The sequence below is a fragment of the Artemia franciscana genome, chromosome 19 (genome assembly GCF_032884065.1).
Source record: "Artemia franciscana chromosome 19, ASM3288406v1, whole genome shotgun sequence".
NCBI classification, from domain to species: Eukaryota; Metazoa; Arthropoda; class Branchiopoda; order Anostraca; family Artemiidae; genus Artemia; species Artemia franciscana.
Genome location: NC_088881.1, coordinates 5,349,260 through 5,372,744, shown reverse-complemented (window position 1 = coordinate 5,372,744; position 23,485 = coordinate 5,349,260). Strand labels below are relative to the sequence as shown.

Sequence of the window (23,485 nt, the reverse complement as noted above, 5' to 3'; positions counted from 1 at the left end):
AGACCTGTCATGTAGGCAAATTTCAAGGCTCTCTAGAGGGAGATAGAGTGGAGGTGAGTACTTTAAAATATCTTCCCGGGATATGCTTTAGCCTGTAGACCCATCCCCAAAAGTTTCATTTTCCTAACCTAACCCCTTTCCGAGATAGCAAGAAGTCACTTAACTAGAACTTTACCAAAAAAACAATTAATAAACATATTTTGATTCATTCTTAAAATATTTTTCTCTTCTAAAATCCTTGCTTCATGACTCTAAAATTAGGCATTTTGTTTCTTTTCAGTTTGTGAGTCAACAATGATTTTGTTACAAAATTTTTTAGCCAACGGCCATACCACGTTGAAAGTACCCAGTCTCGTCAGATCCTGGAAGTCACACAACGTCGGGCCCGGTCAGTACTTGGATGGGTGACCGCCTGGGAACACCGGGTGCTGTTGGCATCTTTTTTTTTCTTTTTTATTTATTATTATGATTTCTTTGTTTCAAAGTAAAATAATAATCTTTAACAAACTTGTTTCCTTATTCTAATAGCACAAAGGTGATTATATTTTATATAAGAGAAAAAAGAGAGATTAAATTGGACATTTCCTATCGGTAATAAATAAATGCAAATCAACTATTTTGGCTTAGCTGATAAGCCACTAAATGAAGGCGAAAATGGAACAGCCACAACAGTTGACTCGTATTTATTTTAGCCAATAAAAAGAGTCAAGAGTTGTAACCAAAGTGATTTTATAAGCCCCCAAGATATTTTAGTTGACCATTCCGGCAATTTAAATCAAGTTGAAAGCCACCAAGAAACATACAGTTTTAAATGGTTAATTAACCATTTAATTAAGTTGGCGTGTAATTCAGTATAAAATTGAAAGGGAGTAGCCAATCCGGACTAGTCCTAGTTAAAGATAGAAATGGGGCCACAATTAGTGATAAGGAAAAAGTTAAAGAAAGATGGGTGGAACATTTTGAGAATGTGCTAAACCGAGATACAGTTGCAGGAAAAGATATAGATGAAAATGAAAAAGTTTGTGATACCTTGGATGTGAAGGAAGATTTGTTTAGTGAGGAAGAATTAGCGACAATACTAAAAGGATCAAAAAATAATAAGGCCCCAGGTGCTGATAGTATGATTAATGAGTTTCTTAAATATGATGGCTTTGAGGTTAGGAATAAGCTACTGAAGATTATGAACATGATTTTTGAAAAAGGGGAAGTACCCAATGATTTCAGGAAAACCTTAATTAAACCACTGTATAAGAAAGGTGACAAGAGTGAGTGTCGTAATTATCGAGGCATTAGTCTGGTCTCTGTAGGTAGCAAATTACTGAGTAATATGATACTTTTTAGACTGAGACATGCTGTAGACAAAGTTTTAAGGGAGGAACAATGCGGTTTTAGAAAAGGTAGAGGATGTGTCGACCATGTTTTCACTCTTAGGTTAATAATTGAGAAGTCCCTTCGTTGTCAAACACCTTTGGTCCTTAGTTTTATCGATTATGAGCAAGCTTTCGATTCTGTTGATAGAACAGCGTTAACAAAGGTCTTATCGTTATATGGTATACCAGAAAAATACATTAAAGTGATTTGCGCTATGTACGAGAATAATACTGCTGCGGTTAAGGTAGGAAATGAGGTTAGCAACTGGTTTTGTATTAAATCAGGAGTTAAGCAGGGTTGTGTTCTATCCCCCTTTATATGGATCATTTTGATGGACTTTGTCTTAAGGAGCACAGGAAAGGCAATTGGAAACCATGGAATCAAATGGGAAGGAAGAACGCTCCTGGACTTAGATTATGCTGATGATTTAAGCATATTAGATGAAAGTGTGAGCAAAATGAATGAAATTTTAGAGGTTTTACGAGTTCAGGGTGCTAAAATAGGCTTGAAAATTAATGTTAAGAAGACTAAGTCACTAAAGCTAGGAATAAGTGAAGATGAACAGGTGACATTAGGTAACGAAAAGATTGATTAGGTTGGGAGCTTCAGTTACCTTGGTAGCATTATTAGTAAAGATGGTGGGAGCAGTGAAGATGTTAAAAGTAGAATAGCTAAAGCTCAGGGTGTTTTTTCACAGTTAAAAAAAGTTTGGAAGAATAGAAAGATAAGTCTACAAACCAAGATTAGAATATTGGAAGCTACAGTGGTGACAGTGGTCAAATATGGCTCTGAAGCATGGGCACTCCGAAAAGCAGATGAAAATTTACTAGATGTTTTCCAGAGAAATTGCCTACGGATTGTTCTGGGTACCCGGCTGACTGACCGTATTTCAAACAGTAGGTTGTACGAAAAGTGTGGTTCAATCCCGCTTTCTGGGGCTATAATGAAAGAAAGGTTGAGATGGCTAGGCCACGTTCTACGGATGAAGGATAACAGATTACCGAAGATTGTCCTTTTTGGCCAACCGTCTGGGGCTACACGGAAAGCAGGTCGTCCTTGTCTGGGTTGGGAGGATGTCATAAATAAAGATTTAAAGGAAATGGGAACTTTCTGGGAGGGTGTAAAGAGGGAGGTTTAAATAGATTAGGTTGGAGGAGGAGCGTGCGTAGCTGTGTTGGCCTCAGGCGGCTTGGTGCTGCAGTGAGTTATTAGTAGTATTAACCAACAATTTATGATAAAAGCTGATTGAACAGTGTATTTATGTTCAAATTGTCTTCATATATTTTCGGGCTCAACTCCATTGTACAGTTCAACTACTTTTGTCCTTCAGTAGCATCTACAGCTAAAATCTGCTTGTTCCTTCAATAGCGCCGCGTAAACAGCTGACTTAAATCAAAGACTTACTTTAAAGTTAGTCTTTGATTTGTCCATGTCCAAATCCTCTTCATATGTTGTCGGGCCCAACTCCATTGTACAGTTCAAGTTGCCTTGGTCTTTCAATAGCTTCTACAGCAAAAGTCTACTTGTTCCTTCAATAGCGCCGCCTGATCAACTGTCTTAAAGACTAACTTTAAAGTTAGTCTTTGATTGGTCTATGTCCAAAGTCCCTTCAAATGTTTTCAGCCTAGATTCCATTGTAGAGTTCAACTATCTTTGTCTTTCAGTAGCATACAATGACACACAATGTACTTGCTCCTTCAAGAGCGCAGCGCAAACGACTGATTTTAATCAAAGACTAACTTTTAGCGTATATTCAGGGAACCGCTCTACCTGGGCGAACAATTTTTGCTCAAAAGCTAGCGAGTCTATTTCTAGGTAATCTGTGTTTCTCCTTTTTTGCTTTTGCAAAGATTGCGATTGATGTATTGTATTGTTAAAAGAGAAAATAATACAACCAAAAACAGTCTGAACTTTTTGAAATCAAACCTTTTCTTTAGTGTTGGAATTTGAAAAAAGAAATTAGGCAACAATATTTATAATTGTGGTATTTTCCTGTAAAACAGGATTTAATTATATCCTTTTCCGTTGCATAATTATTTTTATTCCCTTATGTAATTATATTAGTCATCATTGTATCAGCCTAGTCGGGAATGGATCATCAGCTCCAATGATTTGAAGGCGCCGCTCTAATCCTTCGGCTATGGCGATGTATAGGCAAAAGTAGACAGTCAAAATGTGAAATTAATAGGCATTATAACTCTCTGAACAGAGTCTCGAGCATTTGCTTTGATAGCCCTGAAAAGGGCTGTTTGATACTATACGATAATTGTACACATTTACTTTTTAGCTGATTTCTTAGCTACTGACTTTTTAGATGCCACTTTCTTGGCGGCGGGGGCTTTCTTGACTGATGACCCCTTCTTAGGTGTCGACTTCTTTGCTGCTACTGCTTTTTTGGCAACAGTGGGTTTCTTGAAAGCCTTTACAGATTTCTTGCTACCAGCCGTTGGCTTGGTAGCCTTTTTGGCTGAAGTTGACTTTTTAACTGCAGTAGGTTTGGCTGTTTTCTTGACTGAGGTTTTCTTTGCTGTGGGCTTGGCAGGCTTTCCAGCCTTGGGGCTTTCGGCCTTGATAGGCTTTGCAAGCTTGAAAGAACCAGTTACGCCAGTACCTTTGGGATTTATAACAATTCCGTTTGCAAGGCAACGCTTCAAAGCCTGTTTAAGATGCATATTCACAATTTTGGCATCATTGCCAACCTGGAAATTGGCCATTATGTATTTGAGAATGGCCTGACGGCTAGATCCCCCGCGTTCTTTCAGGTCAGCAATGGATTTGGTGATCATTTCCGTGTATTTTGGGTGGTTTGCTGGTGCCTTGGCCTTTTTATCCCCTTTAGGTTTTGCAACCTTAGCTGGTTTCGGAGCCTTTGCTTTCTTTTCCTTCTTGGCTGGTGAAGCCATGCTCTGGGATTCTACAGTTGTTGGTGCCACTTCAGCTTCAACTTCAGACATTTCCAATTTTTCTCAACTTTTCTCTTATCACTAGCGCGACCCCGACTAAATATCGAATACATGCTTATTTTTAAAGTTTTACAATTGTACTTTGGAAACCGCCGTACCCGGGTTAACATTATTCTCTCTGCGCGAGCTAAGGAATTTTGGCCGTGCTTGTGTTTGTTTGGAATGGCTTTATTCAAATTTTTGACTAGGAGGTAAGCTTTGGAGGAATGAAACCTATACTAAAGAATAGACAGGTCATTTTTCTACAAGTAGACATTTTTTTCACCGCTATATCCGTGCTAATTTGCCAGCAAACGGGCAGAGAATACTGGAAATCCGTCAAAACTAGTGTTCAATCTCAATAAACACCTTTTTGCTAGGAATTTATATCCTCATTGTCCACTTTTTATTTTTTATTAGTAAAATCCAGTACAAGAACTTTCAGAAAATGTAACATAGATGCATGTGTGTTTGCAAAATCGTATTCAAATTAATTCCGAAACTCCAACTAAAAACACAGAAGATAAAGCAATAAGAAACGACACCTAAATTTGAGGCTTAAAGTGTCAAACTCATATTTTAATGAAAATAAATTTCATTCTATTCTAATATTATAGTTGAAAAGACAAGAATAACGTTGTAAGGTTTCCGAGATGCGGAGGGTTGGAAGTGGAAGTGAACCCTTTTTATTTATTTTTATCACAGCCTATATAAAAGTTCAATAGTACATAACACTTGAAACGATACGATTTGTAACCTAAGAAATGTCCCTTTCTACAGTATATTCTCGAGTTTGCTTAATATCGAATAATAGAAATCACAAATTAGCCTAATTGTGAAAAAAAAAAATGACACATTTACAATCATTAGATTTTGTATGAATAAGTAAGTAAAAAATGTCTGCCTTTTAGATTTTGATGTCTAAATATCTACTGATGTTAGCATAGGGAGGATATGAAGTGGACAAGGAGGCTTCTAAAAACAAGCGTATCTGAATTTCTTTTTCTTATGCTTTTTAATCAGAATTCCTTTAGAGGGACAGTTTTCAACAAAAGAAGAGTCAAAGGAATTCGGATGTATTTTTTCATTTCATTTCTCGAAACAAAGGCTTTGATTACTTATAGTCGTGTATTTCAAAAAGCCAAAGGTATTGAAATTTTGAGGCTTTTGTGTTCAATTTGTATTCTAATAAAAATAAATTCTACTTTATTTTAGCATTATATTAAAAAAAAAATAAATAAATAAAATTAGCATTGTAATGTTTTTGACATGCGGGTGGAGGCAAAGTTGAAGCAAAGCGCTTTTATTTGTTTCGATCATAGGCTAACTGAAAGTTTAATATACATTCCACTCAAAAAGGAATTATTTTAAACCGGAGAAATGTCTCTTTTCTACAGTGTATTTTCAAGTTTTGCTCAAAACCAAACAATAGAACTCATAAATTAAAAAAAAAAAAAAAAAAAAAAAAAAAAAACTCAAAAAGTTAAAACACAAATGACAAAAAGTGTTTGCGAAAATTAAAAACGCAAAACGAATTGTTGCTATATGATCACAAATAAAATATAATCACAAATAACTGCTATATAATGACAGATAAAAATCATTTTTATAGGTTTATGGCGTCTTGTATTTCAAAAGATCAAAAGCAGTGTTAGAACAAACTAATATGTTCAATGCTGAAAATTGAAATGCAATATATTTCAACGGTGAATACCAGCTAAAAGTCCATTTGCTGTTATTTTCCCATCTCTAAATTAAAGTCAGTCGAATGCCTTTTGTTATAGTTTGAAACTCATGATTTTGGGCTTCATTCTCAGTCAGTTTACAAGGAAATTCATTTGCTATCTAAAATGTTGCCGGCTTTTCATACTTGTTTATTAACTGCAAATAATTAATGCAATACTTTTGTCCAAATTGTAAGATCCAACGGCAATTTAGTAAGAGTAGGAACATATTCTCCTCCGTTCCTACTATCTTCATTCAAACATAACAGAATAGGATTGTGCAGTTGAATAGCAACAACTATTTCTTTGAATCATTCCATGATAATAATAAACAACTTTATTCAAATATGCAAGGAAAAGCTAAATACAGTAAAATAGTAATGGTAATTTGCTTTCATAATTCGACTCAGATATTGCACCTGAGACCAAAAAAAGAAGAAAAGGTATTTACCGACATTTTAAAATTCACAATATGGAAAAGGCTCATAGAACCTGGCCCAGAAAGTGTTTAAAGATTTGATGGCCTTTAAAAAGGCCGTTGGGTAGGGGGACAGTTCAAAATGCATTTAGAAACCATTAACCACCAAAGCCATACAATGTACGACCTTGACGCTTCAGAGCGTAGACTACATCCATTGCAGTGACAGTCTTTCTCTTGGCATGTTCTGTGTAGGTGACAGCATCGCGAATAACATTTTCTAGAAAAACTTTAAGAACACCTCTGGTTTCCTCGTAAATTAGGCCAGATATACGTTTTACACCACCACGGCGAGCCAGTCTTCTGATTGCTGGCTTTGTGATACCCTGGATATTGTCACGAAGAACTTTGCGATGACGTTTTGCGCCTCCTTTTCCAAGCCCCTTTCCTCCTTTTCCTCTTCCTGTCATATTTAATTTAATCCCGTAGCAAGCAGCTGTAAAGGTTTTAACAAACTAACGAGTTTTCTTGAAAGCCCGTTTATTATATATTGCTAAAGTCTTTCCCCACAAATTGTTACTCTATCGCGCGGCTGGCGCTCCATATAAATATAGCTACTAGGCATCTGATATTTTGTTCATTCTTTTCAAGAGAGGCAATCTATCAACATGGCTAGGACAAAACAAACTGCGAGAAAATCGACGGGTGGGAAGGCACCTAGAAAGCAGCTTGCGACCAAGGCTGCACGTAAGTCGGCTCCTGCTACTGGTGGGGTAAAAAAACCACACAGATACAGGCCCGGAACCGTAGCCCTGAGAGAGATTTACCAACTTGTGTGCCATTCACGCCAAGAGGGTGACCATCATGCCAAAAGATATTCAACTTGCTCGTCGTATCCGTGGCGAGAGAGCCTAAGTACCCTAATTTCTACGCAATTGCGTCTTAACCAACAGCCCTTTTAAGGGCCACTAGATGGTTTAAACAAACACGCAAAATAACGTTAAATAGCCTAGTGTTCCGTGACTAAAAAGGTATGATTCAAGGGCCGTTGATCCAAAACATCTAATGAAAAGGGAACACGCAAAATGCCAATTTAGGCCAGCCTAATAAATCCAAAAATAGCAAAAAAAATGAATAGCTCCCAATGGGGCCTACAAAAATGTTTTTGATGGAACGTCATGAAAAAGACCGAGGCCCCGTTTTCTACACTCTTTAACTATTCGTCGATGGATATTACTTTCTATACAACAAGCAAATTGAGCGTTGTCTTTGAAACAGGGGACTTTTGTTGTTTTTTTCGTATTAGGGTTTAGTATGGGTTCTTGTTGACCCGAGATTTCGCAAATCAAAGCCAGAAACAATTTGAGAGCAGAGCATTTAAAATAAGGTGGTAGCCCTTAAAAGGGCTGTTTGGGAGGGCCCGGCTAATTGGGCGCTAATAGACAGGGAAAATTCCCTCTTATTTGGAGCTTGTGTATTTTGTTACAGCTTTAGTGCCTTCACTAACAGCATGCTTGGCAAGTTCTCCGGGTAGGAGCAGCCTCACAGCAGTTTGAACCTCTCTGCTAGTGATGGTGGACCTCTTGTTGTAGTGAGCTAGACGAGAGGCTTCCGCAGCAATCCTTTCAAAGATATCGTTGACAAAGCTATTCATGATGCTCATTGCCTTGCTAGAAACACCAGTGTCGGGATGCACTTGCTTAAGAACTTTGTAAATGTAAATGGCGTAGCTTTCCTTCCTCTTTCGTTTCCTTTTCTTATCAGTTTTGCTGATGTTTTTTTGCGCCTTACCAGCTTTCTTTGCCGCTTTTCCTGAAGTTTTTGGAGCCATTGCTGAAAGATTCTTTAACAAAATCCAATAATCAAATGAGAAGTGTTTACAAAACTCGGCCCGTTTATATACCAACTACAGTTCGCGCACAATTCTTTTCTCAGAGGAACTCAGTTCGCTCGCTGGAGTATAAATTGTTTGCGCATTCAAAAACAGGCATCATTTTCAATTTGTTGGTGGATTAAAGAGTCTCAGTGAATTTTGTAATCTAGAAACCATGTCAGGAAGAGGAAAGGGTGGAAAAGTGAAGGGAAAGGCAAAGTCCCGTTCAAATAGGGCAGGTCTCCAATTCCCAGTGGGAAGGATCCACCGTCTTCTGAGAAAGGGCAACTATGCGGAACGAGTTGGTGCAGGCGCACCCGTTTACCTTGCAGCGGTGATGGAATATTTGGCTGCCGAGGTCCTTGAGCTTGCTGGTAATGCTGCACGAGATAACAAAAAAACTCGTATTATTCCTCGTCACCTTCAGCTTGCCATTAGAAATGATGAAGAACTGAACAAGCTTCTGTCGGGGGTCACCATTGCCCAAGGAGGTGTTTTGCCCAATATTCAAGCAGTCCTTCTACCAAAGAAGACTGAAAAACCGGCAAAGGCTTAAATGAATCTAACTTTAGCTCCAGGCCCTACCCCAAATTAACCAACAGCCCTTTTAAGGGCTACAAATTAATTGAATCGCTCTATAGCATGTGACCACCTGGGAAGGACAAAGCTATGAAATTTAGGATACTAAATGTGAAAAGGGAAACTTTCACATTTATTTAGTAACAAAGCATAAGAATTTACTGGAGGTAGGGGGAACATTTTCCTTGAAAATCCTCAAATTATACCCCAACAGAATCTGAATATATATTTGGAGATTGCCCTTTTGTTACAAGCAAAAGAGTTTGCTTTCACATTGATCTCGTTACAAAAGCATAGGAATTTACTGTAGGAAAGGAAGCTCATTTTCACCTAAGAAACCAATAAATTACACACAAAAATCGAGGAGCTGTTTTTTTTTTTTTTTTTTTTTTTTTTTTAAATAACCAAGAGCCAATTCAAAGACCCTCTAATTCGACTAATCTAAACTGGCCTAGGAAGCAATAGGGTAGTCATCAAAGGTAGAAACATTTTGGGGGGCTTGTCGTTTTGTTTCAGCAGGAAAAAAGGTTTTCTTTAAAAAAACACAAAAAAATTTACCAAAAAAGGTAAAATTCTAGTTAAGTGACTTCTTGATATCTTGGAAAGGGGTTAGGTTAGGAAAATGAAACTTTCAGGGATGGGTCTACAGGCTAAGGTATGTCCTGGGAAGATATTTTGAAGTACCTACCTCCACTCCTTCTCCCTTTAGAGGGCCCTGACCTTTGATGACCTTTAAAAATAGGTGTGTTCTTAAAGTGACACCTTGCAAAATAGATCTTCTGCTTGAATGAAGTACAACAAAATTGTTTTCAGCTTCACAACTTTGCTCAATCCCAATTTATAAGGTTTTAAAGATATTCCAATACATTTACTAAATTAAAAAAAAAAAAAAAACAAACATTGATATGGCTAAGAATTCTGCTCAAATAACAGGAATTGCATTTTCAGAACTAAAGGCAGAGAAAAAGCAACAGGTAACTGAAAATTAAGGTAAAATGTTGTTTTGTCAAAATTTCAATAGGTATAGACCTGTCATGTAGGCAAATTTCAAGGCTCTCTAGAGGGAGATAGAGTGGAGGTGAGTACTTTAAAATATCTTCCCGGGATATGCTTTAGCCTGTAGACCCATCCCCAAAAGTTTCATTTTCCTAACCTAACCCCTTTCCGAGATAGCAAGAAGTCACTTAACTAGAACTTTACCAAAAAAACAATTAATAAACATATTTTGATTCATTCTTAAAATATTTTTCTCTTCTAAAATCCTTGCTTCATGACTCTAAAATTAGGCATTTTGTTTCTTTTCAGTTTGTGAGTCAACAATGATTTTGTTACAAAATTTTTTAGCCAACGGCCATACCACGTTGAAAGTACCCAGTCTCGTCAGATCCTGGAAGTCACACAACGTCGGGCCCGGTCAGTACTTGGATGGGTGACCGCCTGGGAACACCGGGTGCTGTTGGCATCTTTTTTTTTCTTTTTTATTTATTATTATGATTTCTTTGTTTCAAAGTAAAATAATAATCTTTAACAAACTTGTTTCCTTATTCTAATAGCACAAAGGTGATTATATTTTATATAAGAGAAAAAAGAGAGATTAAATTGGACATTTCCTATCGGTAATAAATAAATGCAAATCAACTATTTTGGCTTAGCTGATAAGCCACTAAATGAAGGCGAAAATGGAACAGCCACAACAGTTGACTCGTATTTATTTTAGCCAATAAAAAGAGTCAAGAGTTGTAACCAAAGTGATTTTATAAGCCCCCAAGATATTTTAGTTGACCATTCCGGCAATTTAAATCAAGTTGAAAGCCACCAAGAAACATACAGTTTTAAATGGTTAATTAACCATTTAATTAAGTTGGCGTGTAATTCAGTATAAAATTGAAAGGGAGTAGCCAATCCGGACTAGTCCTAGTTAAAGATAGAAATGGGGCCACAATTAGTGATAAGGAAAAAGTTAAAGAAAGATGGGTGGAACATTTTGAGAATGTGCTAAACCGAGATACAGTTGCAGGAAAAGATATAGATGAAAATGAAAAAGTTTGTGATACCTTGGATGTGAAGGAAGATTTGTTTAGTGAGGAAGAATTAGCGACAATACTAAAAGGATCAAAAAATAATAAGGCCCCAGGTGCTGATAGTATGATTAATGAGTTTCTTAAATATGATGGCTTTGAGGTTAGGAATAAGCTACTGAAGATTATGAACATGATTTTTGAAAAAGGGGAAGTACCCAATGATTTCAGGAAAACCTTAATTAAACCACTGTATAAGAAAGGTGACAAGAGTGAGTGTCGTAATTATCGAGGCATTAGTCTGGTCTCTGTAGGTAGCAAATTACTGAGTAATATGATACTTTTTAGACTGAGACATGCTGTAGACAAAGTTTTAAGGGAGGAACAATGCGGTTTTAGAAAAGGTAGAGGATGTGTCGACCATGTTTTCACTCTTAGGTTAATAATTGAGAAGTCCCTTCGTTGTCAAACACCTTTGGTCCTTAGTTTTATCGATTATGAGCAAGCTTTCGATTCTGTTGATAGAACAGCGTTAACAAAGGTCTTATCGTTATATGGTATACCAGAAAAATACATTAAAGTGATTTGCGCTATGTACGAGAATAATACTGCTGCGGTTAAGGTAGGAAATGAGGTTAGCAACTGGTTTTGTATTAAATCAGGAGTTAAGCAAGGTTGTGTTCTATCCCTCTTTGTATGGATCATTTTGATGGACTTTGTCTTAAGGAGCACAGGAAAGGCAATTGGAAACCATGGAATCAAATGGGAAGGAAGAACGCTCCTGGACTTAGATTATGCTGATGATTTAAGCATATTAGATGAAAGTGTGAGCAAAATGAATGAAATTTTAGAGGTTTTACGAGTTCAGGGTGCTAAAATAGGCTTGAAAATTAATGTTAAGAAGACTAAGTCACTAAGGCTAGGAATAAGTGAAGATGAACAGGTGACATTAGGTAACGAAAAGATTGATTAGGTTGGGAGCTTCAGTTACCTTGGTAGCATTATTAGTAAAGATGGTGGGAGCAGTGAAGATGTTAAAAGTAGAATAGCTAAAGCTCAGGGTGTTTTTTCACAGTTAAAAAAAGTTTGGAAGAATAGAAAGATAAGTCTACAAACCAAGATTAGAATATTGGAAGCTACAGTGGTGACAGTGGTCAAATATGGCTCTGAAGCATGGGCACTCCGAAAAGCAGATGAAAATTTACTAGATGTTTTCCAGAGAAATTGCCTACGGATTGTTCTGGGTACCCGGCTGACTGACCGTATTTCAAACAGTAGGTTGTACGAAAAGTGTGGTTCAATCCCGCTTTCTGGGGCTATAATGAAAGAAAGGTTGAGATGGCTAGGCCACGTTCTACGGATGAAGGATAACAGATTACCGAAGATTGTCCTTTTTGGCCAACCGTCTGGGGCTACACGGAAAGCAGGTCGTCCTTGTCTGGGTTGGGAGGATGTCATAAATAAAGATTTAAAGGAAATGGGAACTTTCTGGGAGGGTGTAAAGAGGGAGGTTTAAATAGATTAGGTTGGAGGAGGAGCGTGCGTAGCTGTGTTGGCCTCAGGCGGCTTGGTGCTGCAGTGAGTTATTAGTAGTATTAACCAACAATTTATGATAAAAGCTGATTGAACAGTGTATTTATGTTCAAATTGTCTTCATATATTTTCGGGCTCAACTCCATTGTACAGTTCAACTACTTTTGTCCTTCAGTAGCATCTACAGCTAAAATCTGCTTGTTCCTTCAATAGCGCCGCGTAAACAGCTGACTTAAATCAAAGACTTACTTTAAAGTTAGTCTTTGATTTGTCCATGTCCAAATCCTCTTCATATGTTGTCGGGCCCAACTCCATTGTACAGTTCAAGTTGCCTTGGTCTTTCAATAGCTTCTACAGCAAAAGTCTACTTGTTCCTTCAATAGCGCCGCCTGATCAACTGTCTTAAAGACTAACTTTAAAGTTAGTCTTTGATTGGTCTATGTCCAAAGTCCCTTCAAATGTTTTCAGCCTAGATTCCATTGTAGAGTTCAACTATCTTTGTCTTTCAGTAGCATACAATGACACACAATGTACTTGCTCCTTCAAGAGCGCAGCGCAAACGACTGATTTTAATCAAAGACTAACTTTTAGCGTATATTCAGGGAACCGCTCTACCTGGGCGAACAATTTTTGCTCAAAAGCTAGCGAGTCTATTTCTAGGTAATCTGTGTTTCTCCTTTTTTGCTTTTGCAAAGATTGCGATTGATGTATTGTATTGTTAAAAGAGAAAATAATACAACCAAAAACAGTCTGAACTTTTTGAAATCAAACCTTTTCTTTAGTGTTGGAATTTGAAAAAAGAAATTAGGCAACAATATTTATAATTGTGGTATTTTCCTGTAAAACAGGATTTAATTATATCCTTTTCCGTTGCATAATTATTTTTATTCCCTTATGTAATTATATTAGTCATCATTGTATCAGCCTAGTCGGGAATGGATCATCAGCTCCAATGATTTGAAGGCGCCGCTCTAATCCTTCGGCTATGGCGATGTATAGGCAAAAGTAGACAGTCAAAATGTGAAATTAATAGGCATTATAACTCTCTGAACAGAGTCTCGAGCATTTGCTTTGATAGCCCTGAAAAGGGCTGTTTGATACTATACGATAATTGTACACATTTACTTTTTAGCTGATTTCTTAGCTACTGACTTTTTAGATGCCACTTTCTTGGCGGCGGGGGCTTTCTTGACTGATGACCCCTTCTTAGGTGTCGACTTCTTTGCTGCTACTGCTTTTTTGGCAACAGTGGGTTTCTTGAAAGCCTTTACAGATTTCTTGCTACCAGCCGTTGGCTTGGTAGCCTTTTTGGCTGAAGTTGACTTTTTAACTGCAGTAGGTTTGGCTGTTTTCTTGACTGAGGTTTTCTTTGCTGTGGGCTTGGCAGGCTTTCCAGCCTTGGGGCTTTCGGCCTTGATAGGCTTTGCAAGCTTGAAAGAACCAGTTACGCCAGTACCTTTGGGATTTATAACAATTCCGTTTGCAAGGCAACGCTTCAAAGCCTGTTTAAGATGCATATTCACAATTTTGGCATCATTGCCAACCTGGAAATTGGCCATTATGTATTTGAGAATGGCCTGACGGCTAGATCCCCCGCGTTCTTTCAGGTCAGCAATGGATTTGGTGATCATTTCCGTGTATTTTGGGTGGTTTGCTGGTGCCTTGGCCTTTTTATCCCCTTTAGGTTTTGCAACCTTAGCTGGTTTCGGAGCCTTTGCTTTCTTTTCCTTCTTGGCTGGTGAAGCCATGCTCTGGGATTCTACAGTTGTTGGTGCCACTTCAGCTTCAACTTCAGACATTTCCAATTTTTCTCAACTTTTCTCTTATCACTAGCGCGACCCCGACTAAATATCGAATACATGCTTATTTTTAAAGTTTTACAATTGTACTTTGGAAACCGCCGTACCCGGGTTAACATTATTCTCTCTGCGCGAGCTAAGGAATTTTGGCCGTGCTTGTGTTTGTTTGGAATGGCTTTATTCAAATTTTTGACTAGGAGGTAAGCTTTGGAGGAATGAAACCTATACTAAAGAATAGACAGGTCATTTTTCTACAAGTAGACATTTTTTTCACCGCTATATCCGTGCTAATTTGCCAGCAAACGGGCAGAGAATACTGGAAATCCGTCAAAACTAGTGTTCAATCTCAATAAACACCTTTTTGCTAGGAATTTATATCCTCATTGTCCACTTTTTATTTTTTATTAGTAAAATCCAGTACAAGAACTTTCAGAAAATGTAACATAGATGCATGTGTGTTTGCAAAATCGTATTCAAATTAATTCCGAAACTCCAACTAAAAACACAGAAGATAAAGCAATAAGAAACGACACCTAAATTTGAGGCTTAAAGTGTCAAACTCATATTTTAATGAAAATAAATTTCATTCTATTCTAATATTATAGTTGAAAAGACAAGAATAACGTTGTAAGGTTTCCGAGATGCGGAGGGTTGGAAGTGGAAGTGAACCCTTTTTATTTATTTTTATCACAGCCTATATAAAAGTTCAATAGTACATAACACTTGAAACGATACGATTTGTAACCTAAGAAATGTCCCTTTCTACAGTATATTCTCGAGTTTGCTTAATATCGAATAATAGAAATCACAAATTAGCCTAATTGTGAAAAAAAAAAATGACACATTTACAATCATTAGATTTTGTATGAATAAGTAAGTAAAAAATGTCTGCCTTTTAGATTTTGATGTCTAAATATCTACTGATGTTAGCATAGGGAGGATATGAAGTGGACAAGGAGGCTTCTAAAAACAAGCGTATCTGAATTTCTTTTTCTTATGCTTTTTAATCAGAATTCCTTTAGAGGGACAGTTTTCAACAAAAGAAGAGTCAAAGGAATTCGGATGTATTTTTTCATTTCATTTCTCGAAACAAAGGCTTTGATTACTTATAGTCGTGTATTTCAAAAAGCCAAAGGTATTGAAATTTTGAGGCTTTTGTGTTCAATTTGTATTCTAATAAAAATAAATTCTACTTTATTTTAGCATTATATTAAAAAAAAAATAAATAAATAAAATTAGCATTGTAATGTTTTTGACATGCGGGTGGAGGCAAAGTTGAAGCAAAGCGCTTTTATTTGTTTCGATCATAGGCTAACTGAAAGTTTAATATACATTCCACTCAAAAAGGAATTATTTTAAACCGGAGAAATGTCTCTTTTCTACAGTGTATTTTCAAGTTTTGCTCAAAACCAAACAATAGAACTCATAAATTAAAAAAAAAAAAAAAAAAAAAAAAAAAAAACTCAAAAAGTTAAAACACAAATGACAAAAAGTGTTTGCGAAAATTAAAAACGCAAAACGAATTGTTGCTATATGATCACAAATAAAATATAATCACAAATAACTGCTATATAATGACAGATAAAAATCATTTTTATAGGTTTATGGCGTCTTGTATTTCAAAAGATCAAAAGCAGTGTTAGAACAAACTAATATGTTCAATGCTGAAAATTGAAATGCAATATATTTCAACGGTGAATACCAGCTAAAAGTCCATTTGCTGTTATTTTCCCATCTCTAAATTAAAGTCAGTCGAATGCCTTTTGTTATAGTTTGAAACTCATGATTTTGGGCTTCATTCTCAGTCAGTTTACAAGGAAATTCATTTGCTATCTAAAATGTTGCCGGCTTTTCATACTTGTTTATTAACTGCAAATAATTAATGCAATACTTTTGTCCAAATTGTAAGATCCAACGGCAATTTAGTAAGAGTAGGAACATATTCTCCTCCGTTCCTACTATCTTCATTCAAACATAACAGAATAGGATTGTGCAGTTGAATAGCAACAACTATTTCTTTGAATCATTCCATGATAATAATAAACAACTTTATTCAAATATGCAAGGAAAAGCTAAATACAGTAAAATAGTAATGGTAATTTGCTTTCATAATTCGACTCAGATATTGCACCTGAGACCAAAAAAAGAAGAAAAGGTATTTACCGACATTTTAAAATTCACAATATGGAAAAGGCTCATAGAACCTGGCCCAGAAAGTGTTTAAAGATTTGATGGCCTTTAAAAAGGCCGTTGGGTAGGGGGACAGTTCAAAATGCATTTAGAAACCATTAACCACCAAAGCCATACAATGTACGACCTTGACGCTTCAGAGCGTAGACTACATCCATTGCAGTGACAGTCTTTCTCTTGGCATGTTCTGTGTAGGTGACAGCATCGCGAATAACATTTTCTAGAAAAACTTTAAGAACACCTCTGGTTTCCTCGTAAATTAGGCCAGATATACGTTTTACACCACCACGGCGAGCCAGTCTTCTGATTGCTGGCTTTGTGATACCCTGGATATTGTCACGAAGAACTTTGCGATGACGTTTTGCGCCTCCTTTTCCAAGCCCCTTTCCTCCTTTTCCTCTTCCTGTCATATTTAATTTAATCCCGTAGCAAGCAGCTGTAAAGGTTTTAACAAACTAACGAGTTTTCTTGAAAGCCCGTTTATTATATATTGCTAAAGTCTTTCCCCACAAATTGTTACTCTATCGCGCGGCTGGCGCTCCATATAAATTTAGCTACTAAGCATCTGATATTTTGTTCATTCTTTTCAAGAGAGGCAATCTATCAACATGGCTAGGACAAAACAAACTGCGAGAAAATCGACGGGTGGGAAGGCACCTAGAAAGCAGCTTGCGACCAAGGCTGCACGTAAGTCGGCTCCTGCTACTGGTGGGGTAAAAAAACCACACAGATACAGGCCCGGAACCGTAGCCCTGAGAGAGATTCGTCGTTATCAAAAGAGTACCGAACTCTTAATAAGGAAATTGCCCTTCCAGAGACTTGTGCGAGAGATTGCTCAGGATTTTAAAACTGACTTGAGATTTCAGAGTTCGGCTGTGATGGCCCTACAAGAAGCCAGCGAGGCGTATCTAGTTGGACTTTTTGAGGATACCAACTTGTGTGCCATTCACGCCAAGAGGGTGACCATCATGCCAAAAGATATTCAACTTGCTCGTCGTATCCGTGGCGAGAGAGCCTAAGTACCCTAATTTCTACGCAATTGCGTCTTAACCAACGGCCCTTTTAAGGGCCACTAGATGGTTTAAACAAACACGCAAAATAACGTTAAATAGCCTAGTGTTCCGTGACTAAAAAGGTATGATTCAAGGGCCGTTGATCCAAAACATCTAATGAAAAGGGAACACGCAAAATGCCAATTTAGGCCAGCCTAATAAATCCAAAAATAGCAAAAAAAATGAATAGCTCCCAATGGGGCCTACAAAAATGTTTTTGATGGAACGTCATGAAAAAGACCGAGGCCCCGTTTTCTACACTCTTTAACTATTCGTCGATGGATATTACTTTCTATACAACAAGCAAATTGAGCGTTGTCTTTGAAACAGGGGACTTTTGTTGTTTTTTTCGTATTAGGGTTTAGTATGGGTTCTTGTTGACCCGAGATTTCGCAAATCAAAGCCAGAAACAATTTGAGAGCAGAGCATTTAAAATAAGGTGGTAGCCCTTAAAAGGGCTGTTTGGGAGGGCCCGGCTAATTGGGCGCTAATAGACAGGGAAAATTCCCTCTTATTTGGAGCTTGTGTATTTTGTTACAGCTTTAGTGCCTTCACTAACAGCATGCTTGGCAAGTTCTCCGGGTAGGAGCAGCCTCACAGCAGTTTGAACCTCTCTGCTAGTGATGGTGGACCTCTTGTTGTAGTGAGCTAGACGAGAGGCTTCCGCAGCAATCCTTTCAAAGATATCGTTGACAAAGCTATTCATGATGCTCATTGCCTTGCTAGAAACACCAGTGTCGGGATGCACTTGCTTAAGAACTTTGTAAATGTAAATGGCGTAGCTTTCCTTCCTCTTTCGTTTCCTTTTCTTATCAGTTTTGCTGATGTTTTTTTGCGCCTTACCAGCTTTCTTTGCCGCTTTTCCTGAAGTTTTTGGAGCCATTGCTGAAAGATTCTTTAACAAAATCCAATAATCAAATGAGAAGCGTTTACAAAACTCGGCCCGTTTATATACCAACTACAGTTCGCGCACAATTCTTTTCTCAGAGGAACTCAGTTCGCTCGCTGGAGTATAAATTGTTTGCGCATTCAAAAACAGGCATCATTTTCAATTTGTTGGTGGATTAAAGAGTCTCAGTGAATTTTGTAATCTAGAAACCATGTCAGGAAGAGGAAAGGGTGGAAAAGTGAAGGGAAAGGCAAAGTCCCGTTCAAATAGGGCAGGTCTCCAATTCCCAGTGGGAAGGATCCACCGTCTTCTGAGAAAGGGCAACTATGCGGAACGAGTTGGTGCAGGCGCACCCGTTTACCTTGCAGCGGTGATGGAATATTTGGCTGCCGAGGTCCTTGAGCTTGCTGGTAATGCTGCACGAGATAACAAAAAAACTCGTATTATTCCTCGTCACCTTCAGCTTGCCATTAGAAATGATGAAGAACTGAACAAGCTTCTGTCGGGGGTCACCATTGCCCAAGGAGGTGTTTTGCCCAATATTCAAGCAGTCCTTCTACCAAAGAAGACTGAAAAACCGGCAAAGGCTTAAATGAATCTAACTTTAGCTACAGGCCCTACCCCAAATTAACCAACAGCCCTTTTAAGGGCTACAAATTAATTGAATCGCTCTATAGCATGTGACCACCTGGGAAGGACAAAGCTATGAAATTTAGGATACTAAATGTGAAAAGGGAAACTTTCACATTTATTTAGTAACAAAGCATAAGAATTTACTGGAGGTAGGGGGAACATTTTCCTTGAAAATCCTCAAATTATACCCCAACAGAATCTGAATATATATTTGGAGATTGCCCTTTTGTTACAAGCAAAAGAGTTTGCTTTCACATTGATCTCGTTACAAAAGCATTGGAATTTACTGTAGGAAAGGAAGCTCATTTTCACCTAAGAAACCAATAAATTACACACAAAAATCGAGGAGCTGTTTTTTTTTTTTTTTTTTTTTTTTTTTTAAATAACCAAGAGCCAATTCAAAGACCCTCTAATTCGACTAATCTAAACTGGCCTAGGAAGCAATAGGGTAGTCATCAAAGGTAGAAACATTTTGGGGGGCTTGTCGTTTTGTTTCAGCAGGAAAAAAGGTTTTCTTTAAAAAAACACAAAAAAATTTACCAAAAAAGGTAAAATTCTAGTTAAGTGACTTCTTGATATCTTGGAAAGGGGTTAGGTTAGGAAAATGAAACTTTCAGGGATGGGTCTACAGGCTAAGGTATGTCCTGGGAAGATATTTTGAAGTACCTACCTCCACTCCTTCTCCCTTTAGAGGGCCCTGACCTTTGATGACCTTTAAAAATAGGTGTGTTCTTAAAGTGACACCTTGCAAAATAGATCTTCTGCTTGAATGAAGTACAACAAAATTGTTTTCAGCTTCACAACTTTGCTCAATCCCAATTTATAAGGTTTTAAAGATATTCCAATACATTTACTAAATTAAAAAAAAAAAAAAAACAAACATTGATATGGCTAAGAATTCTGCTCAAATAACAGGAATTGCATTTTCAGAACTAAAGGCAGAGAAAAAGCAACAGGTAACTGAAAATTAAGGTAAAATGTTGTTTTGTCAAAATTTCAATAGGTATAGACCTGTCATGTAGGCAAATTTCAAGGCTCTCTAGAGGGAGATAGAGTGGAGGTGAGTACTTTAAAATATCTTCCCGGGATATGCTTTAGCCTGTAGACCCATCCCCAAAAGTTTCATTTTCCTAACCTAACCCCTTTCCGAGATAGCAAGAAGTCACTTAACTAGAACTTTACCAAAAAAACAATTAATAAACATATTTTGATTCATTCTTAAAATATTTTTCTCTTCTAAAATCCTTGCTTCATGACTCTAAAATTAGGCATTTTGTTTCTTTTCAGTTTGTGAGTCAACAATGATTTTGTTACAAAATTTTTTAGCCAACGGCCATACCACGTTGAAAGTACCCAGTCTCGTCAGATCCTGGAAGTCACACAACGTCGGGCCCGGTCAGTACTTGGATGGGTGACCGCCTGGGAACACCGGGTGCTGTTGGCATCTTTTTTTTTCTTTTTTATTTATTATTATGATTTCTTTGTTTCAAAGTAAAATAATAATCTTTAACAAACTTGTTTCCTTATTCTAATAGCACAAAGGTGATTATATTTTATATAAGAGAAAAAAGAGAGATTAAATTGGACATTTCCTATCGGTAATAAATAAATGCAAATCAACTATTTTGGCTTAGCTGATAAGCCACTAAATGAAGGCGAAAATGGAACAGCCACAACAGTTGACTCGTATTTATTTTAGCCAATAAAAAGAGTCAAGAGTTGTAACCAAAGTGATTTTATAAGCCCCCAAGATATTTTAGTTGACCATTCCGGCAATTTAAATCAAGTTGAAAGCCACCAAGAAACATACAGTTTTAAATGGTTAATTAACCATTTAATTAAGTTGGCGTGTAATTCAGTATAAAATTGAAAGGGAGTAGCCAATCCGGACTAGTCCTAGTTAAAGATAGAAATGGGGCCACAATTAGTGATAAGGAAAAAGTTAAAGAAAGATGGGTGGAACATTTTGAGAATGTGCTAAACCGAGATACAGTTGCAGGAAAAGATATAGATGAAAATGAAAAAGTTTGTGATACCTTGGATGTGAAGGAAGATTTGTTTAGTGAGGAAGAATTAGCGACAATACTAAAAGGATCAAAAAATAATAAGGCCCCAGGTGCTGATAGTATGATTAATGAGTTTCTTAAATATGATGGCTTTGAGGTTAGGAATAAGCTACTGAAGATTATGAACATGATTTTTGAAAAAGGGGAAGTACCCAATGATTTCAGGAAAACCTTAATTAAACCACTGTATAAGAAAGGTGACAAGAGTGAGTGTCGTAATTATCGAGGCATTAGTCTGGTCTCTGTAGGTAGCAAATTACTGAGTAATATGATACTTTTTAGACTGAGACATGCTGTAGACAAAGTTTTAAGGGAGGAACAATGCGGTTTTAGAAAAGGTAGAGGATGTGTCGACCATGTTTTCACTCTTAGGTTAATAATTGAGAAGTCCCTTCGTTGTCAAACACCTTTGGTCCTTAGTTTTATCGATTATGAGCAAGCTTTCGATTCTGTTGATAGAACAGCGTTAACAAAGGTCTTATCGTTATATGGTATACCAGAAAAATACATTAAAGTGATTTGCGCTATGTACGAGAATAATACTGCTGCGGTTAAGGTAGGAAATGAGGTTAGCAACTGGTTTTGTATTAAATCAGGAGTTAAGCAGGGTTGTGTTCTATCCCCCTTTATATGGATCATTTTGATGGACTTTGTCTTAAGGAGCACAGGAAAGGCAATTGGAAACCATGGAATCAAATGGGAAGGAAGAACGCTCCTGGACTTAGATTATGCTGATGATTTAAGCATATTAGATGAAAGTGTGAGCAAAATGAATGAAATTTTAGAGGTTTTACGAGTTCAGGGTGCTAAAATAGGCTTGAAAATTAATGTTAAGAAGACTAAGTCACTAAGGCTAGGAATAAGTGAAGATGAACAGGTGACATTAGGTAACGAAAAGATTGATTAGGTTGGGAGCTTCAGTTACCTTGGTAGCATTATTAGTAAAGATGGTGGGAGCAGTGAAGATGTTAAAAGTAGAATAGCTAAAGCTCAGGGTGTTTTTTCACAGTTAAAAAAAGTTTGGAAGAATAGAAAGATAAGTCTACAAACCAAGATTAGAATATTGGAAGCTACAGTGGTGACAGTGGTCAAATATGGCTCTGAAGCATGGGCACTCCGAAAAGCAGATGAAAATTTACTAGATGTTTTCCAGAGAAATTGCCTACGGATTGTTCTGGGTACCCGGCTGACTGACCGTATTTCAAACAGTAGGTTGTACGAAAAGTGTGGTTCAATCCCGCTTTCTGGGGCTATAATGAAAGAAAGGTTGAGATGGCTAGGCCACGTTCTACGGATGAAGGATAACAGATTACCGAAGATTGTCCTTTTTGGCCAACCGTCTGGGGCTACACGGAAAGCAGGTCGTCCTTGTCTGGGTTGGGAGGATGTCATAAATAAAGATTTAAAGGAAATGGGAACTTTCTGGGAGGGTGTAAAGAGGGAGGTTTAAATAGATTAGGTTGGAGGAGGAGCGTGCGTAGCTGTGTTGGCCTCAGGCGGCTTGGTGCTGCAGTGAGTTATTAGTAGTATTAACCAACAATTTATGATAAAAGCTGATTGAACAGTGTATTTATGTTCAAATTGTCTTCATATATTTTCGGGCTCAACTCCATTGTACAGTTCAACTACTTTTGTCCTTCAGTAGCATCTACAGCTAAAATCTGCTTGTTCCTTCAATAGCGCCGCGTAAACAGCTGACTTAAATCAAAGACTTACTTTAAAGTTAGTCTTTGATTTGTCCATGTCCAAATCCTCTTCATATGTTGTCGGGCCCAACTCCATTGTACAGTTCAAGTTGCCTTGGTCTTTCAATAGCTTCTACAGCAAAAGTCTACTTGTTCCTTCAATAGCGCCGCCTGATCAACTGTCTTAAAGACTAACTTTAAAGTTAGTCTTTGATTGGTCTATGTCCAAAGTCCCTTCAAATGTTTTCAGCCTAGATTCCATTGTAGAGTTCAACTATCTTTGTCTTTCAGTAGCATACAATGACACACAATGTACTTGCTCCTTCAAGAGCGCAGCGCAAACGACTGATTTTAATCAAAGACTTTTAGCGTATATTCAGGGAACCGCTCTACCTGGGCGAACAATTTTTGCTCAAAAGCTAGCGAGTCTATTTCTAGGTAATCTGTGTTTCTCCTTTTTTGCTTTTGCAAAGATTGCGATTGATGTATTGTATTGTTAAAAGAGAAAATAATACAACCAAAAACAGTCTGAACTTTTTGAAATCAAACCTTTTCTTTAGTGTTGGAATTTGAAAAAAGAAATTAGGCAACAATATTTTTAATTGTGGTATTTTCCTGTAAAACAGGATTTAATTATATCCTTTTCCGTTGCATAATTATTTTTATTCCCTTATGTAATTATATAAGTCATCATTGTATCAGCCTAGTCGGGA

At 37.3% G+C, this 23,485-nt stretch overlaps 9 protein-coding genes and 3 non-coding genes across 12 annotated transcripts; 6 read left to right on the top strand and 6 right to left on the bottom strand.

The window, feature by feature from the left end:
* Positions 1–318: 318 nt before the first annotated feature.
* Positions 319–437, top strand: LOC136039702 (5S ribosomal RNA). The gene has a single exon (XR_010620523.1). It is a non-coding gene; the product is annotated as a 5S ribosomal RNA (ribosomal RNA).
* A 3,168-nt stretch (positions 438–3,605) lies between these two features.
* Positions 3,606–4,387, bottom strand: LOC136039196 (histone H1-delta-like). The gene has a single exon (XM_065722720.1). The coding sequence runs from the start codon at positions 4,323–4,325 to the stop codon at positions 3,648–3,650; it is 678 nt and encodes a 225-aa protein (XP_065578792.1). The 5' UTR covers positions 4,326–4,387; the 3' UTR covers positions 3,606–3,647.
* Positions 4,388–6,561: 2,174 nt separating this feature from the next.
* On the bottom strand, positions 6,562–6,959 carry LOC136039201 (histone H4). The gene has a single exon (XM_065722725.1). The coding sequence runs from the start codon at positions 6,923–6,925 to the stop codon at positions 6,614–6,616; it is 312 nt and encodes a 103-aa protein (XP_065578797.1). The 5' UTR covers positions 6,926–6,959; the 3' UTR covers positions 6,562–6,613.
* Positions 6,960–7,850: 891 nt separating this feature from the next.
* Positions 7,851–8,309, bottom strand: LOC136039199 (histone H2B). The gene has a single exon (XM_065722723.1). It carries the CDS (start codon positions 8,284–8,286, stop codon positions 7,915–7,917), a length of 372 nt encoding a protein of 123 aa, XP_065578795.1. The 5' UTR covers positions 8,287–8,309; the 3' UTR covers positions 7,851–7,914.
* A 154-nt stretch (positions 8,310–8,463) lies between these two features.
* LOC136039198 (histone H2A) lies at positions 8,464–8,940 on the top strand. The gene has a single exon (XM_065722722.1). It carries the CDS (start codon positions 8,504–8,506, stop codon positions 8,882–8,884), a length of 381 nt encoding a protein of 126 aa, XP_065578794.1. The 5' UTR covers positions 8,464–8,503; the 3' UTR covers positions 8,885–8,940.
* Positions 8,941–10,250: 1,310 nt separating this feature from the next.
* On the top strand, positions 10,251–10,369 carry LOC136039691 (5S ribosomal RNA). Its single transcript, XR_010620516.1, has one exon. It is a non-coding gene; the product is annotated as a 5S ribosomal RNA (ribosomal RNA).
* Positions 10,370–13,537: 3,168 nt separating this feature from the next.
* Positions 13,538–14,319, bottom strand: LOC136039197 (histone H1-delta-like). Its single transcript, XM_065722721.1, has one exon. It carries the CDS (start codon positions 14,255–14,257, stop codon positions 13,580–13,582), a length of 678 nt encoding a protein of 225 aa, XP_065578793.1. The 5' UTR covers positions 14,258–14,319; the 3' UTR covers positions 13,538–13,579.
* Positions 14,320–16,493: 2,174 nt separating this feature from the next.
* LOC136039203 (histone H4) lies at positions 16,494–16,890 on the bottom strand. Its single transcript, XM_065722726.1, has one exon. The coding sequence runs from the start codon at positions 16,855–16,857 to the stop codon at positions 16,546–16,548; it is 312 nt and encodes a 103-aa protein (XP_065578798.1). The 5' UTR covers positions 16,858–16,890; the 3' UTR covers positions 16,494–16,545.
* Positions 16,891–17,055: 165 nt separating this feature from the next.
* LOC136039645 (histone H3) lies at positions 17,056–17,466 on the top strand. Its single transcript, XM_065723544.1, has one exon. The coding sequence runs from the start codon at positions 17,056–17,058 to the stop codon at positions 17,464–17,466; it is 411 nt and encodes a 136-aa protein (XP_065579616.1).
* Positions 17,467–17,946: 480 nt separating this feature from the next.
* LOC136039200 (histone H2B) lies at positions 17,947–18,405 on the bottom strand. Its single transcript, XM_065722724.1, has one exon. It carries the CDS (start codon positions 18,380–18,382, stop codon positions 18,011–18,013), a length of 372 nt encoding a protein of 123 aa, XP_065578796.1. The 5' UTR covers positions 18,383–18,405; the 3' UTR covers positions 17,947–18,010.
* A 153-nt stretch (positions 18,406–18,558) lies between these two features.
* Positions 18,559–19,063, top strand: LOC136039195 (histone H2A). Its single transcript, XM_065722719.1, has one exon. It carries the CDS (start codon positions 18,600–18,602, stop codon positions 18,978–18,980), a length of 381 nt encoding a protein of 126 aa, XP_065578791.1. The 5' UTR covers positions 18,559–18,599; the 3' UTR covers positions 18,981–19,063.
* A 1,283-nt stretch (positions 19,064–20,346) lies between these two features.
* LOC136039671 (5S ribosomal RNA) lies at positions 20,347–20,465 on the top strand. The gene has a single exon (XR_010620503.1). It is a non-coding gene; the product is annotated as a 5S ribosomal RNA (ribosomal RNA).
* Positions 20,466–23,485: the final 3,020 nt, after the last annotated feature.

Coding starts and splice junctions, on each gene's coding strand:
- LOC136039197 (XM_065722721.1), bottom strand. CDS start 14,257: ATGTCTGAAGTTGAAGCTGAAGTGGCACCAACAACTGTAGAATCCCAG.
- LOC136039195 (XM_065722719.1), top strand. CDS start 18,600: ATGTCAGGAAGAGGAAAGGGTGGAAAAGTGAAGGGAAAGGCAAAGTCC.
- LOC136039196 (XM_065722720.1), bottom strand. CDS start 4,325: ATGTCTGAAGTTGAAGCTGAAGTGGCACCAACAACTGTAGAATCCCAG.
- LOC136039201 (XM_065722725.1), bottom strand. CDS start 6,925: ATGACAGGAAGAGGAAAAGGAGGAAAGGGGCTTGGAAAAGGAGGCGCA.
- LOC136039199 (XM_065722723.1), bottom strand. CDS start 8,286: ATGGCTCCAAAAACTTCAGGAAAAGCGGCAAAGAAAGCTGGTAAGGCG.
- LOC136039645 (XM_065723544.1), top strand. CDS start 17,056: ATGGCTAGGACAAAACAAACTGCGAGAAAATCGACGGGTGGGAAGGCA.
- LOC136039200 (XM_065722724.1), bottom strand. CDS start 18,382: ATGGCTCCAAAAACTTCAGGAAAAGCGGCAAAGAAAGCTGGTAAGGCG.
- LOC136039203 (XM_065722726.1), bottom strand. CDS start 16,857: ATGACAGGAAGAGGAAAAGGAGGAAAGGGGCTTGGAAAAGGAGGCGCA.
- LOC136039198 (XM_065722722.1), top strand. CDS start 8,504: ATGTCAGGAAGAGGAAAGGGTGGAAAAGTGAAGGGAAAGGCAAAGTCC.